Here is a 15,458-nt window from a genome sequence, read left to right as displayed (position 1 = left end):
GGTACCACGGTAATTATCAAATGGGCAAAAGGGGTGGGGTACCCCGGTTATTATCACATGGGAAAAAGGGGGAGGAAGGTCCTTACTGGGGTGGTTCTACTATAGGGGGAAAGGGTATAACGGTTATTATCACATGGGAAAAGAGGGGAGGTGGGTACCATGGTAATTATAACATAAAAAAAACGGGAGGAACGGTATAATTATCACATGGGAAAAGAGGGGAGGTGGGTACCATGGTAATTATAACATAAAAAAAACGGGAGGAACGGTATAATTATCACATGGGAAAAATAGGGAGTACCCCGGTAATTATCACATGGGGAAAAAGGGGAGGAAGGCCCTTACTGGGGGTACCCCGGTACTTATCACATGGGCAAAAAGGGGAGGTAGGGCATTACTGGGGTGGTTCTACTTTGGGCCATAGGGTTCAATGGAAATTATCCCATGGAAAAAAGGGGTTGGGGGGGCGTACTGGGGTGGAGTGCCTCGAAACACACAACTAGCTGAGGGTCTGCCTGTAAGGCGGGCTTCTCGGTAAGTCTATATTATAAGGAGCGCTTGGTACGTTGGTCATCGTCGTACGTCCGAGCTTTCAGGAATGTTTGCGTAGTCTGTCATGAAGCCAAAGGCGGGACAGCGAGGTAAAAGTGACCCGCGGAACAGTGTGTCAGAATTAATAGCCCGCTGTACCTAGTAACAGAGACCATACCACCGAAGGCCTATCATCATAGTGCCCTACGCTAGCGTCCACCTATCCCGGACAGGTGAGAAATCCAGCATGGATAGCAGAACCCTACTACTGATGGGCGCACCTTTGACGCAAGCCACTCAACCCAGCAGAAGTTGCAGCAATGGGTGGACCAATCCCCACTTCGCTCACAGCAGTGAGATTAAGAATGGATGCTGTAGCAACTCCAGCCGACAGCCCACCTATGGAGGCAGGGAGTCAAGCCCTTTGGAAAGAGCTCCTAAAGGGGAACGACGAGCACACAGCAGTCCAAGTTACCCAGCACAGCTGGCACCGGATATCCCGGTGGAACCCCAAAAGGCCGGGAGATGGGTCTGCCGTGCCCTCATACGGAGGCCCGCAGCCCCACAGCAGGCCACTCAATCCGCCGAAGCGGCCAGGTTGCCCGGCCCCTCTCCGTTAGCCTGGGCCGAAGCCCAGTATCCAGCCCCTACCTGACCGAAGTCGGAGGTGGAGATAAGACCATTTTATCAGAGCTAACATCTCCCAGTGCGCCACCGCCCTTATGGGTTACAAGAGCCGGACCCCGACTCCCCGGTTAAGCCACTAGTTATTGCACACTCTGACCCATTAAGGGCCTAACCCGCGGAACAGGGGGAAACCGAGACTGCCTTTCGCTTCGTTACTGAGGTGGTTCGACTATCTATTTTCTCAAAATCTGTCGCCTCTGAGATTTGGGCCGTGTTTGTCCCAACACGCAAAACACCCGAAATTATCTCTCTCTCCACCACAAATTTCGGAGGGGGGGGGATCGTAAGGGATAGTTTCAGCATGGAAGAAGTAGAGCAGGATCGGCGGCCTCATGTTAGAAAACCTGTCGCAAAAAGCTTTAGAAATTCCCCTTTTCAGTTCCACATCAAGATATATATAAATATATATATTTATACTATTTCTATGGATGGATTGTCGTTAAGTGTTGTAGTTTGTTTGTTTATTTGTTTGGTGTGGAAAAGCGACGGCACGGTAGATGGAGTGGCGAAAAATAACTTTTGTATAATTTACATTATTGACGACGCCGGGATTTGAACCCAGATAGCCGCTGGCCGCGTTATCTCTTATACCGACGAATTTACCAACCTAGTCCCGCCGCTGTATCAAATTTCACTCGGAACTGCTAGTCATATTAACCGACGCGGAGGGATTTGTCTAGTTAAGTTCTTGGCATGCTTGTTCCTTTTTCCGCGTTATTTTACGTATATTTACGGCGTTTTAGGGTCAAGTTAACCTCAAACTTCGCCTCCCCCCGCCCCCAACCCAGTGGAATTTCACGAAGGCTGACATGGGCGTGGCGGGAAGTTTGAATTACAGTGTGGGGCTACACACCTTTTCCCGATAGCCAGTTTCAGGTCTGTCAGGTAAACAGGGGGCACAATTTCGACCCCCCTTATCGAAACCGTGTATGGTCAGAAGTAATAAATAAGTGTGGCAAGTCGTTTATGTGTGGCACAAAATAATATTATCGCCTTCTTGGCGAACTTGTATAGTTTGTATAGTTGGTTCAGAGATTTGGTCTCATTCGATAGAACTCTTTGACGCGCACGCAGAGCCGTTAATTTCCGCCCCCTCCGAACAATCCCCTTAAAGGGAAAGTGACCGAAAATACAAGTTGGTCTCATTCGATAGAGCTCTTTGACGCGCACGCAGTGCCGTTAATTTCCACCCCCTCCGACCAGCCCCCTTAAAGGGAGAGTGATCGAAAAAAACAATTTGGTCTCATAGAACAATAAAAGTAAAAGATTGGAATCGTCTACGCTCGCGTCTACTTGAAAGAGTGAGACCAAAAAATCCAAAAGCAGTCGAACTTAGGGCGTGTTGCAAAATTCTGCTTTGCTAGAATCAAACATATTAAATTCAATGGGCTAGCACTTTGGCTAGGCCTTGGGCAGCAGGCCCTTAAGCTGAAAAGTGTGCGACCATGGGGACAGAATCCCTGTCTTGCCATATTCCCTGTCTTGCCATATTCTTAGTACATATATTTATTCTTGCAATAATATGATTTATGCAGTTGTTAATAATCCATATTAAATATCTGCTCTAAGAAAATACTAATTAAATCACCGAGATAATATAAAATCACATGGCCTGAACAGCTTTGTATTGGTTCGCTCACCCGGGTATCCTGAGGGTGGGCGGTGGCCACTCTTTAACATAGGATGGTAAATTATATATCAAACGCTAGGAAATCATATGGCCTCAACAGCTTTTGTATTGGTTTGCCCACCCGCGTATCCTGAGGGTGGGCGGTGGCCACTCTTTAACATAGGATGGTAAATTATATATCAAACGCTAGGAAATCACATGGCCTCAACAGCTTTTAAATTGGTTTGCCCACCCGTGTATCCTGAGGGTGTGGTCAGAAGTAATAAATAAGTGTGGCACTTTCTTATCGAAACCGTGTATGGTCAAAAGTAATAAATAAGTGTGCCACTTTCTTATCGAAACCGTGTATGGTCAGAAGTAACAAATAATTGTGGCACTTTCTTATCGAAACCATTTGTGGTTAGAAGTAAAAAAAAAGTGTGGCACTTTCTTATCAAAGCCGTGTAAGGTCAGAAGTAATAAATAAGTGTGGCACTTTCTTATCGAAACCGTGTGTGGTCAGAAGAAATAAGTGTGGCACTTTCTTATCGAAGTCATTTATGTGTGGCACGAAATAATATTTTCGCCTTGTTGTCGAACTTGTATAGTTTGTATAGCTGGTCCACGGATTAAAAAAACTAAGGATGTTCAGCAGAGCTAGATATCTCTAATAAAAGAAGTGTAGCTAGATGTCCCGAACTTGTATATGTCATCCCGGCCCTTAATGGGTCCGAGTGTACAATAACTAGTGGCGTTACCGGGGAGTAGGGGTCCGGCTCTTGAAACCCATAAGGGCGGTGGGGCACTGGGAGATATTAGCTCTGATAAAATGGTCTTATCTTCACCTCCGACTTCGGTCAGGCAGGGGCTGTATACTGGGCTTCGGCCCAGGCTAACGGAGAGGGGCCGGGCAACCTGGCCGCTTCGGCGGATTGAGTGGCCTGCTGTGGGGCTGCGGGCCTCCGTATGAGGGCACGGCGGACCCATCTCCCGGCCTTTTGGGGTTCCACCGGGATATCCGGTGCCAGCTGTGCCGGGTTCTGCGGGCTGCTGTGTGCCCGCCGTTCCCCTTTAGGAGCTCTCTCCAAAGGGCTTAACTCTCTACCTTTCTCGGTAGGGTGTCGGCTGGCGTTGCTAGAGCATCCGTTTTCTAGCCCACTGCTGTGTGCGAAGTGGTTAGCTGGTCGGCCCATTGCTGCGCCTTCTGCTGGGATGATTGGCTTGCGTCGAGGGTGCGACCATCAGTAGTGGGGTTCTGCTACCCATGCTGGTTTTGTCACCTGTCCGGGCTTGTGGACGCTGGCGTTGGGCATTCTGATGAGACAACCGGTGTTGTAGGCTGTCTGATTCGCTTGGAGCACCGGTATATAAATTTCTGACCACATGTATATGTCATCCCCTTCTTATCCCCCCCTTAACTGCGGCAAACGGAAGAAGAATTCTATAACGGCGCTACCTTTCGTTTATTCACGGCACCAAATATAACGGTTTTCATTTTATAACTACAGACGAGCCAACCCAGCCAAGGCTTAATGTAATTTCTAAATTAAATGCCAATTTCGTAATTGAAAGGCTTAACCGATGATAAATCTAAATAGAAAATTTCTTTCGCATCGTTTGATGAAGACAAATATAATGTTTCATAATTATAATTCGAAAAAATCATCAATTTTAATCATCTACGTGGTAACCGTTGATCCACATTCGTCTGCTCTTCCGCTCTAGCCTATGTCACGTGTGACGCAGGAAAAGCAATATTGCATCCGTTTTGAGATAGCGTTTGGGACAGGTATTTTTAAGGTGTCTACCTCTGCTGAACATCCTTAGTTTTTTAATCCATGGTTGGTCCAGAGATTTTCCGCCCCCTCACGCGTGCCGTTAATTTCCGCCCCCTCCGACCAACCCCCTTAAAGGGAGAGTCACCTATTGGTACGATATCGTACGCCACGAAAATTGTAATACGCCCTATTTTAAAGCATTGGCGAATTTACATGACTTTTGGTGCCTAAACTACACAAATGTTTGATATAAATTTCCCAGTTTAAGAATTTCTTAAAATCATATTTCCACTAATTTCCATAATTTAAAAGAATTATGTTCGTAGCAAAAAACCCTCGTAGCAAAAACGTAACATGCGTAGCAAAAGGTTCTCGTAGCAAAAACGTAACACGCGTAGCAAAACGTTCTCGTAACAAAAACGTAACACGCGCAGCAAAAACACGTAGCAAAAACGTAATAAACGTAGCAAAAACGTAACACGCATAGGAAAAAAACCACGTAGGAAAAACGTAACACGCGTAGCAAAAGGTTCTCGTAGCAAAAACGTAACACGCATAGCAAAAAGTTCTCGTAACACGCGTAGCAAAATGTCACCGTAGCAAAAACCTGACCAACGTAGGAAAAACGTAACAAGCGTAGCAAAAGGTTCTCGTAGCAAAATCGTAACACGCGTAGCAAATAGTCATCGTAGACAATACGTAACACGCGTAGCAAAAAACCCTCGTAGCAAAAACGTAACACGCGTAGCAAAATGTCACCGTAGCAAAAACCTGACCCACGTAGAAAAAACGTAACACGCGTAGCAAAAAGAGCGAACGAATACCGAAAATAATACGGTACGCGAAAAGAAAAACTTCCCATACGTGGTCCCCCCCCCCAATAGCTTGGGAGGAATTAGCGACTGCGGGAGGGCGGAACCGTAGGGGACAGGGTTCAAGAGAGAGCGAACGATCGGTCCACGGAAGCCACAAACAACGAAACACACAAACACACAAACATTGAGGATTATATATAAGATTATACGGCTTGATATAAAATTTTTGCGTAGATGGCGTGAGATAGTTTAAAACGTGCAGGGTTTGAAAAGGGTTTTAAAAAGTGATAAATTATTATTTTTGCTTTCTATAGGTTCTTAAATGGCAATTCTAAGGGTTTTCCATTGACCTATAGGGATTTCATTTAAACATTTAAGCCTCTTTCAAACCCTGCAAGTTGCCAAAACAAACCTTAAAGGTTGATAATTTTTTCCTAAACCTTTTTCAAACCCAAAGCAAACCCTAATAAAACCCATGGAAACCATTTTTTCTAACCATTTTTTTTTACCCGGCATCAAGTTTCATTTGCGCAACCCTAACTCGCATCGTACCTTATGTTATTGGTCTGAATGTCTGTAAGGTACAACTTATTTGTACTGCGTACTGTTTTTAAAATTTTAACGAATATTTTTTCATTTGTAAGGCTTATGTAGTTTAGGGCAAATTGGGTACCACGGTAATCACATGGGGAAAAGGGCAAGGTGGGTACCACGGTAATCACACGGGGAAAAGGGCAAGGTGGGTACCACGGTAATTACACATGGGAAAAATGAGGAGGGGGTACCCCGGTAATTATCACATGGGAAAAAGGGGGAGGAAGGGCATTACTAGGGGTAACCCGGTAATTATCACATGGGAAAAAGGGGAGGAAAAGCCTTACTGGGGTGGTTCTATTTTGGGGAAAAGGGTACACGGGAAATTATCGCAAGGGAAAAGGGGGAGGGGGCCTTACGGGGGAGGTCGACTATGGGGTTAACGGTACCATGGAAATTATCGCATGGAAAAAAGGGAGGGGGCCTTACTGCGGTGGTTCGACTATGGGGAAAAGGGTGGCACGGAAATTATCCCATGGGAAAAAGGGGTTGGGGGGCGTACTGGGGTGGAGTACCTCGAAACACACAACTAGCAGAGGGCCCGCCTGTAAGGTGGGCTTCTCGGTTAGTATATATATATATATATAGTTGGTGCAGTGAACGGGAGTGAAACAATGAATAACTGATGGAGGCCGATTTTTCGGAGGTCACGGAAGTGGGTAATCACTTCCCTACATAACAGTCAATCGGAAAGCTCTTGAATCTAGGGTTCGGAGTTCCGTATTTAAAAGTAACAAATAAATTTTCATTAATAATATCTCACCTAACATATTTAATTATATGAATGTAACCTACTCGAGTTGAGAGATTTTAAAAAAGCAAAAATTTGCAGACTGAATATATGATCTTTTTGGAGTACAGAAAAGACGTTATTTAAAAAATATTTCAATTTGTTTTATTAAATCGCAAACTTTCACAGTTTTGCGCGATTAATTGGCCAATAAAATGTCGGATATAAGTCGGCCGTTGGTCGGGCTATAAATGTGTCATCGTCTTTTTTCAAGTCACGATGGCTATTTAAGGTCGGCGTTCGGACTCTAAATAGTTCCAATGATAAGACTTATTAAGTCTTCAAGTGGTTTAAAATGTTTTGTCGCCATACCGACTTAAAAAACGACCAAAAACATTCTTACGCGGAATGATCTCAAAAACGTTTAGGATTTTAGAGTCGGTATTTGGACCAGGACCCAAAAGCGACTCTTTGTGCTACAGGGCAAGTTGGTCGTTTGTCGGGTTATAAATGTGTCATGTCTTTTACAAGTCACGACAACTATTACAATGTTAGGTCGTCGTTCAGATGCCAAATAGTTCCAATGTTAAGACTTATTGACTCGATAAGTGGTCCAAAATGTTAGGTCGCCATACAGACTTTAAAAGCGACCAACAACGTACTTACGAGGAATTATCTCAAAAACATTTAGGACTTTTACAGTCGGTATTTGGACCAGGACCCAAAAGCGACCTTTCGACCAAAGCCCGACCCTAAATCGACTCTTTTTGCTACAGGGGATGTTTTATAAAGTTAAAAACTAGATACTGCACAAAAATTATAGTTTAAAAGGGAAACACAACGAGTCTTAAAGGAGCAGAAGATCATGTTTCTTGGGATACTTAATATCCGATGGGGTTTCCACTTTTTATTAAAGGGAATATAACCTGCAAAGCAATCTTTATGGAAAACCCCTTCAATTTTCAAAATTCCCTATCAAACATTTTTAAAGTCAAAGGCAAGAGCGGCCAGAGCTGCAAACGTTGGTGATACACACCAAATACCTAAGATTATTTTCCCTTTAAGTACGATATAATCTAAACCTTTAATTATATTCCAATATTGAAATATAAACGGTCCCCTTTGTTTATTGTAAGCCCAAGTTATTCCACAGGAGTCCTTATCTATGAGAACCTCGTTGAATAAAACAAGACAAATAGATTAATACCATTCAACAGTTTTTAATATATCAACGTAAATAAAGAATCTTATCCTTTTAAAACCAATGGTATAAATATTCTTACCAGTATTTCCAAAAGTAAATATTGAGATAAAGTCTAATACTATCGCCTCGACCTGCGACATCTTATTTGAGGGGTAAACAATTATTGGCTTTGCTGATGCCTTCCCTTTCGCCACTTTTAAAGAGCATTAAGTGTATCGATGTACTCCGCCGCGATAAAAATAGTTCGCTTTAAAATACGCGGATATTAAACTTTCGCTCGCGATAATTTGATAATTTATTTTCTAAAATAAAGTATATTAAGTAGATATATGATTGAACCTAAAATACGACATTTTAAAAACAATAATACGACTTTTTAAAATTTAAAATCAGTGCTTTTAGTAAGCCTAATATGACGTGATATCGCATTAGCCACAAATTTATGCCATGTGGAGTATATTACAAGAAAATGAATATTGAAACGGATTAAAACTTAAAAAGGTGAAAATTTGAAGTGACATCAAAATTAGACTTTTTTCGTGGTTTTTAATTAGTAATTGACATTCAATTCTAAGCCAGAAATGGAACATATTAATTGGTTTCATAAAAAATGACTAGCGAAGGGATTGTCAAATATTTGCTTAAATTTTGTATAAATTTGATTGTATGTTAGTTTTTAATTCTAATAAGTGTTTAAAAATTGTCGGATTCGGGTTAGGGATTTTTTTCTCATGTTTTTATTGTAAATACGACTTTTGGAATTGTTAAGGATTGGGTTTTTTTGTTCCCGTCCATCTTTTCTCTCTCTTTTGTATAGTATGTATCATGTATATTGTATCTTTTATCTTGTAGCGTCGTCATGTCGCGCGGGGCTTGGTCAGGCGGCCGAAAACTTTTCCATTGCTCTGGGGTTTATCCCTTGTCGTCACTGTCCAAGCCCAAGTTGGGAAATGTTTCGGGGTATAAAGGGGGGTGATTTTATTTTTGAAGAGTAGTCTAAAATAGAAAGCGAGAAGAGCTCCTTCGTGCGAGAAGGACTCCCTGGCGGAGGGAGAATAAGAAATAAAGTTTTTTTGTTTAGTTAAAATTGGTCAAGTTATTTTTAGTAGTATAAGCGTGTGCGTGCGAAGAGTCTATATGTTTCAGTCCGTGTAACTCTTCGGGTTGAAAATTAAATTTTCAATCCAAGTAATTAGTTAGCTCTCCCAGAAAAGGTCAACATTTTTTGGTGCCGAAACCCGGGAAGAAACCTAGAGAAATTTTTAGTAAAAGAAAACGCGTATCAGTCGCGTAGCGGAGCATCATGACAGATTTAGCGAGGCTAGTGAAGCAGAGAGGGACACAGCGTGGAGTAGTTACGACGCAATGCAAAAAGATAGAAGAAGAATTGGGCAATTCACCGATAAGCAGTCTAAAGCTCTTAGACAGCATAGCTCAACTGAACTCAAAAGAGAAGAAAATGGAGGACCTCAACGAGAAAATCCTCAACTTAACCATCGCGGATGACGACTACGACCAAGAACTGGAAGATATCGAAATCTGGAGCGAAAAATTAGTCCAGTGGAAAGATCGAGCGCAGCGGTATTTGGATGACGCTAAAACACCAAGAGCTCAGTCGCCGCAGCAGCCCTACTTTTCAGCGCCGCAGGCAGGAGTACCATTCGTCCAGCATCAGGCCGCTGGGCCTTCGATTCGCCTTCCGAAGCTGGAGCTGAAAAAATACGACGGCAACGAAGACCAGTGGCTGGAGTTTTGGGGACAATATGAGAGTGCCATTCACAACAACGAAGCGTTCTCAAGTAAAAAGGAGAAATTCCAGTATTTAAAGACTTTGTTAAGAGGGAAGGCCGAAAGGGCCATAGAAGGCTTATCATTAACGGAATCTAACTACGAGGTAGCTATTGATATATTACGTAAACGATTTGGTAACAATGAAACCCAAATTAGTAATAGATTAAACAAGTTTTTGGCAATGCAAGCGATAAAAAGTTCCGATGAGGTAGACGCCCTTAGAAATTTACACGACACCTGTCAAATAGAGGTGCGTAGTCTCGAGTCCATGGGTCGTTTAAAGGGAAATTACGGTGAATTTTTAGCCCATATTATCGGCGGGCTTCTCCCCATGGATTTATTGCAAACCTTTAATAGGGGTAAAAAGGAAAGCGAATTATGGGATATTAACGAAATGTTGTCATTTTTAAATATGGAAGTACAGTGTCGCGAGAGGGCCATCGCCGTACACAGAGGTGCGCCGCAGCAAAGGCAAAAATCCAATATTGGTAGCGCAAATGGTAATAATCAGATTCAAAATAGATCTCGGTTTAATAATCGTAATAATTTCTCTCCGAAACCACCAAGTTTATCTTCGGCTGCAGCTCTGAATACGGGGATAGTTCCTAGAAGTAATACTTATCCGTGTATATTTTGTAACAGTTTAGAACATCCATTTTATCATTGCGACGTAAAAACTGTCAATGAAAAGAGAGGTATCGCGTTGCAAAAGCAATTATGCTTCCTATGTTTAAGAAATAATCATAAATCGGATAGATGTCAGGGTAAAATTCAGCAGTGTAGAAATTGTAAACGTAAACATCATCAAATATTATGCTGCGAATCGGCAGATGCTAGAAGAAATAATGCTAGTGATAACTTAGTCCCCAAAGAGCTAGAGAAGGAAAAAGATATTAGCGGTGAAAGGTCAAATCAAAGTGTGGTTGCGGTAAATACAATGGCGCACAATTCCGGTTCGGAAGTGGTTTTATTGCAAACAGCGGCGGCAAACGTAGAAGATTCAAAAGGGTCGAAATTTAGAGTGCGAGTTTTGTTAGATGGCGGAAGCCATAGATGCTTTATCAGGGAAAAGGTATCGCGGGAGCTTGGATTGGAGGTTGTGGGCGTAGAGTCTTTGAGCATTCACCCTTTTGGTAGCAATCCTATTGTATCTCAGAGGAAAAAAGTGAGGGTAGTTTTGAGTAACGTGCGTAATGGGGAAAAAATAGAAATAATAGCCCTAGAAATTCCAGAGATTTGCGGAGCTGTTTTCTCGGTGCCAGGAGAAAACATTAGAAACGAGATGCGACTCAGAAATCTCCAGCTAGCGGAAGTAGAAGTTCCAAATAGCGGAAACCAGAGCGCCCCGATAGATGTTTTAATCGGTGCGGATTATTTTTGGAGAATAGTTAAATGCCATATTGAACGCTTGGAAGGGGCCCTAGTAGCTATAGAAACGATGCTAGGTTGGACCGTTCAGGGCACGGTTTCAGTTGCTTCTTCGTCAGTCGGGGTTAACTCGATAGCCGTGACGCACGTAGCCGTTAGGACCGAAGAAGAATTAGTATCAGAAAAATTAGAATCTTTTTGGAATCTCGAGGCCATTGGAGTAACTGATAACCCCAAGGAAGATGGCCCGGGGCAAGATAGCGTAATAGAATATTTTGAGAACAATATTCAGTTTAAAGAGGGACGTTATGAGGTAGCCCTCCCGTGGAAGACAACCAAAGACAAATTAGGCGATAATTTCGAGGTTGCTAAAAGGCGCACTCAAAATCTTATCGGGAAATTACGAGCGGATCAGACTAAATTTGAGAGTTATAACGAGGTCATTCAGGAGCAATTGAGAAATGGGATTGTTGAGGAGGTTGATTTGAGTGAGGAAATAGAAGGGCCATGTTATTATATTCCTCATCGCGCGGTAATAAGGGAAGACAGTTTAACTACCAAGTTAAGAATTGTTTATGACGCGTCCTCGCATTCAGCGAACCGTCCTTCTTTGAATGACTGTTTAGAGGTGGGGCCAAACTTGACCCCCGAGCTTTTTGGAATTTTAGTACGTTTTAGAGGGTATGAAGTTGCAATAGCCGGAGATGTGGAAAAAGCATTTCATCAAATAGGGATTAGGCCCGAAGATAGAGACGCGCTGCGATTTCTGTGGGTGGAAAATTCGGGAGGAGGAAATTTCAAGGTCTTCAGATTCACACGTGCGGTTTTTGGAGTAACATCTAGCCCATTTTTATTGTCCGCGACAGTTAAACACCATGTCCGTAAATTTGAAGGGGAATTCCCTGATGCCTGTCAATCATTGCTGCAAAATCTTTACGTCGACGATAACATTTCAGGTGCTAGTGAGGTTAAGAAAGCGAGCGACTTAATCAGAGATTCGACCGTCATAATGGCCAGGGGAGGAATGAACTTGCGTAAATGGCGAAGTAATTCCGACACAATTAGAAAAGAATGGGGAGACCAAACAACAGGACTAAGCGAGAATTCTATACCGGGGCATTCTCCACTGAAAGTTTTGGGGATGGCTTGGGATGAGATTAAGGATATTCTAACATTTAACGTATCAGAACTTCTGAGATTTTTAATTACCAAAAAAGACACAAAGCGTTGGGTCTTACAGGCAGTGGCTAGGTTATATGACCCTCTAGGATTAATATCTCCATTTTTAATTAGAGCAAAAATATTATTTCAGGAAATGTGGGCATGGGGAGAGGATGATAAAGCGAAGAAATTAGATTGGGATACGAAATTGCCAACCGAATTAGCCATAAAATTCGATAGATGGAGCTCTGAGCTTGTAGAATTAGAAAACTTCGTGATTCCCATATTTTATTTTGAAAATGCGCCAGAGGGAGAAGAGTCTAGTTTAGAACTACATGGCTTCGTTGATGCCTCAATCAAGGCATACGCGGCTGTAATTTATGTACGTAGAAAATACGCAAATGGACAGGTTAGAACCGCGTTAGTGGCGTCAAAAACGCGCGTAGCTCCTCTGGAAAAACAAACAACGAAAAAACCTAAAACCAAATTAACACAATCGCTTACCCTACCGAGATTAGAGTTAATGGGAGCCTTATTGGGTGCTAGGCTTATGACCTGTATCCTAGACCTTTTTCCAGTTCCCGCGCCTACTGTCAAAATGTGGACGGACTCCACAATAGTATTAGATTGGGTAAAGGGAGATAAATCGCCTGAAAGATTCAAGCCATTTGTAGCAAATAGAGTTCTAGAGATATTGAAACTCACGGATGCCGCCTCCTGGGGTCATTGTGTAGGAATTGAAAATCCCGCTGATTTGCCTTCTAGGGGAAAAATATTGAAAGAATTAAAAAATAGTTCGTTATGGTTTAAAGGGCCGCAGTGGTTTATAGAAGGTAAAAATTCAGACTCTAACGCTTATTTACGTGGGGTAGACGAGTCTGAATACGCAGAGGAATTACGCGCGGTAAAAGACAAAGCTAGTTTGATTGTGGGGGCCTTTGAAACTAAAAGACAGACAGCCGAAGCGGAAGAGCATAAGACGCCAGTGCTAGATTTAGCAAAATATAGCTCAGCCAACTTTGTTTATCGAATGACCGCCAGAATTAAAAGAATTTTTACCAATGCTAGATTAAAATGTAAAAAAAACGACCCCCTAACCGCGGAAGAACTAGCAGATGCCGAAAAGTATTGGGTTAAAATTGTGCAATTAGAATGTTTTCCGCAAGAAGTAAAATGTTTAAATACGAACACCGCTCTACCCAAGCAATCGAGTTTGTTTACGTTGACGCCATTCCTCGATGAGGAAGGACTTATGCGCGTAGGTGGAAGAATTGGCGAAGCAGACATTAGTTATAACCAAAAGCACCCATGGATCTTGTCGGCTAAACATAGACTAACCGAGTTAATAATTGATGACATTCACATTCGTTTAAAGCACGCGGGAGTAGATCAAACTCTCGTAGAAATTCGAGAACAATTCTGGATTCCGAAAATCCGCCCTTTAGTTAAACGAGAAGTTCACGGGTGCCCCAGATGCAAAAGATTTCGCGCTAAAGGTTCGACGCCAATAATGGCGCCGCTTCCGGCTTCCAGAATCAATCCAGCGCCGCCGTTCGAAATTTGCGGGGTAGACTTCGGAGGCCCCTTGTATACGAGAAAAGGGAGCAAGTGTTACGTCGCGCTGTTCACCTGCGCCGTAACGCGCGCGGTGCATCTCGAGCTAGTCTCCAGTTTGTCCACAAAACATTTTTTATTAAGCTTTCGCCGATTTATCGCGCGCCGAGGAGTTGTGAGAGTGATATACAGCGATAACGCGAAAACTTTTAAATTAGCAGAACACGAGTTAAATTTACTGTTAAAGATCACGCGTAGTCCGGAAATATTAGATTATTTCGGTAAACTTAGAATTTCGTGGAGATATATCACCGACCGTGCCAGTTGGCATGGCGGATTCTGGGAACGAATGATAAAAAGTGTTAAGGATGCTCTGAGGAGGTCGTTAGGTAACGCCAGTCTAGAATACGAAGAATTGGAAACGATACTTCTAGAAATCGAGGCTATGGTCAATTCTCGACCCATTAGTTTCATTTATCCCGATGCGGGGGAACCGACTCCTTTGACTCCTTCACACTTTTTGGTCGGTAAAAGGTTAACCGCCCTTCCTTCGCAAGTTTTTAAAGACGATGAACTAGTGTCCGTTCATAGGCAAGATTTAAAGCGACGAGAAAGATATTGGCAAACCTTAGTAGATCGATTTTGGGTGCGATGGCAGAAAAATTACCTTTTAGAGCTGAGATCAGCCCATCACCGCCCAGTACATGGCAAAACGAAAGAGTTGGCCATTAACGACGTTGTGTTAATTGAGGAGGCAAAAATGCCTCGACTTATGTGGAAACTTGCAGTTGTAGAATCTCTAAAGAAGGGTAGAGACAATGTTGTTCGTTCAGGTTTGGTTAGATTACCTAATCGCAGCCGTATAAGGCGCCCAGTTCAAAAATTATATAATCTGGAATTTTAATGTTGAACTACGTTGTAGTTCAAGGCGGGAGTGTCAAATATTTGCTTAAATTTTGTATAAATTTGATTGTATGTTAGTTTTTAATTCTAATAAGTGTTTAAAAATTGTCGGATTCGGGTTAGGGATTTTTTTCTCATGTTTTTATTGTAAATACGACTTTTGGAATTGTTAAGGATTGGGTTTTTTTGTTCCCGTCCATCTTTTCTCTCTCTTTTGTATAGTATGTATCATGTAAATTGTATCTTTTATCTTGTAGCGTCGTCATGTCGCGCGGGGCTTGGTCAGGCGGCCGAAAACTTTTCCATTGCTCTGGGGTTTATCCCTTGTCGTCACTGTCCAAGCCCAAGTTGGGAAATGTTTCGGGGTATAAAGGGGGGTGATTTTATTTTTGAAGAGTAGTCTAAAATAGAAAGCGAGAAGAGCTCCTTCGTGCGAGAAGGACTCCCTGGCGGAGGGAGAATAAGAAATAAAGTTTTTTTGTTTAGTTAAAATTGGTCAAGTTATTTTTAGTAGTATAAGCGTGTGCGTGCGAAGAGTCTATATGTTTCAGTCCGTGTAACTCTTCGGGTTGAAAATTAAATTTTCAATCCAAGTAATTAGTTAGCTCTCCCAGAAAAGGTCAACAGGGATAAGTATTGAAGCATTGTTGAAGATCGAACTGGATGTAACCTATGAAGCTATTTGCGAGTCGTTGTTGATGGATTGAAGTCTTTAGCAAATACTAGATAAACT

General features: G+C 42.5%; 1 protein-coding gene across 1 annotated transcript; it reads left to right on the top strand.

Annotated features, from left to right (window-relative positions):
- Window positions 1-9,251: 9,251 nt before the first annotated feature.
- LOC149958504 (uncharacterized) lies at window positions 9,252-14,726 on the top strand. Its single transcript, XM_090167204.1, has one exon. The coding sequence runs from the start codon at window positions 9,252-9,254 to the stop codon at window positions 14,724-14,726; it is 5,475 nt and encodes a 1,824-aa protein (XP_090023330.1).
- The last annotated feature ends 732 nt before the right edge of the window (window positions 14,727-15,458 follow it).

The sequence above is a fragment of the Leiobunum rupestre genome, chromosome 2 (assembly GCF_980474605.1).
Source record: "Leiobunum rupestre chromosome 2, qqLeiRupe1.1.hap1, whole genome shotgun sequence".
Classification (NCBI taxonomy): domain Eukaryota; kingdom Metazoa; phylum Arthropoda; class Arachnida; order Opiliones; family Sclerosomatidae; genus Leiobunum; species Leiobunum rupestre.
Note: the sequence above shows the minus strand (reverse complement) of the source record. Positions and strands in the feature narration are given on the sequence as shown.

What these genes read in the sequence shown, in the direction of transcription:
- LOC149958504 (XM_090167204.1), top strand. Translation starts at nt 9,252, where the DNA reads ATGACAGATTTAGCGAGGCTAGTGAAGCAGAGAGGGACACAGCGTGGA.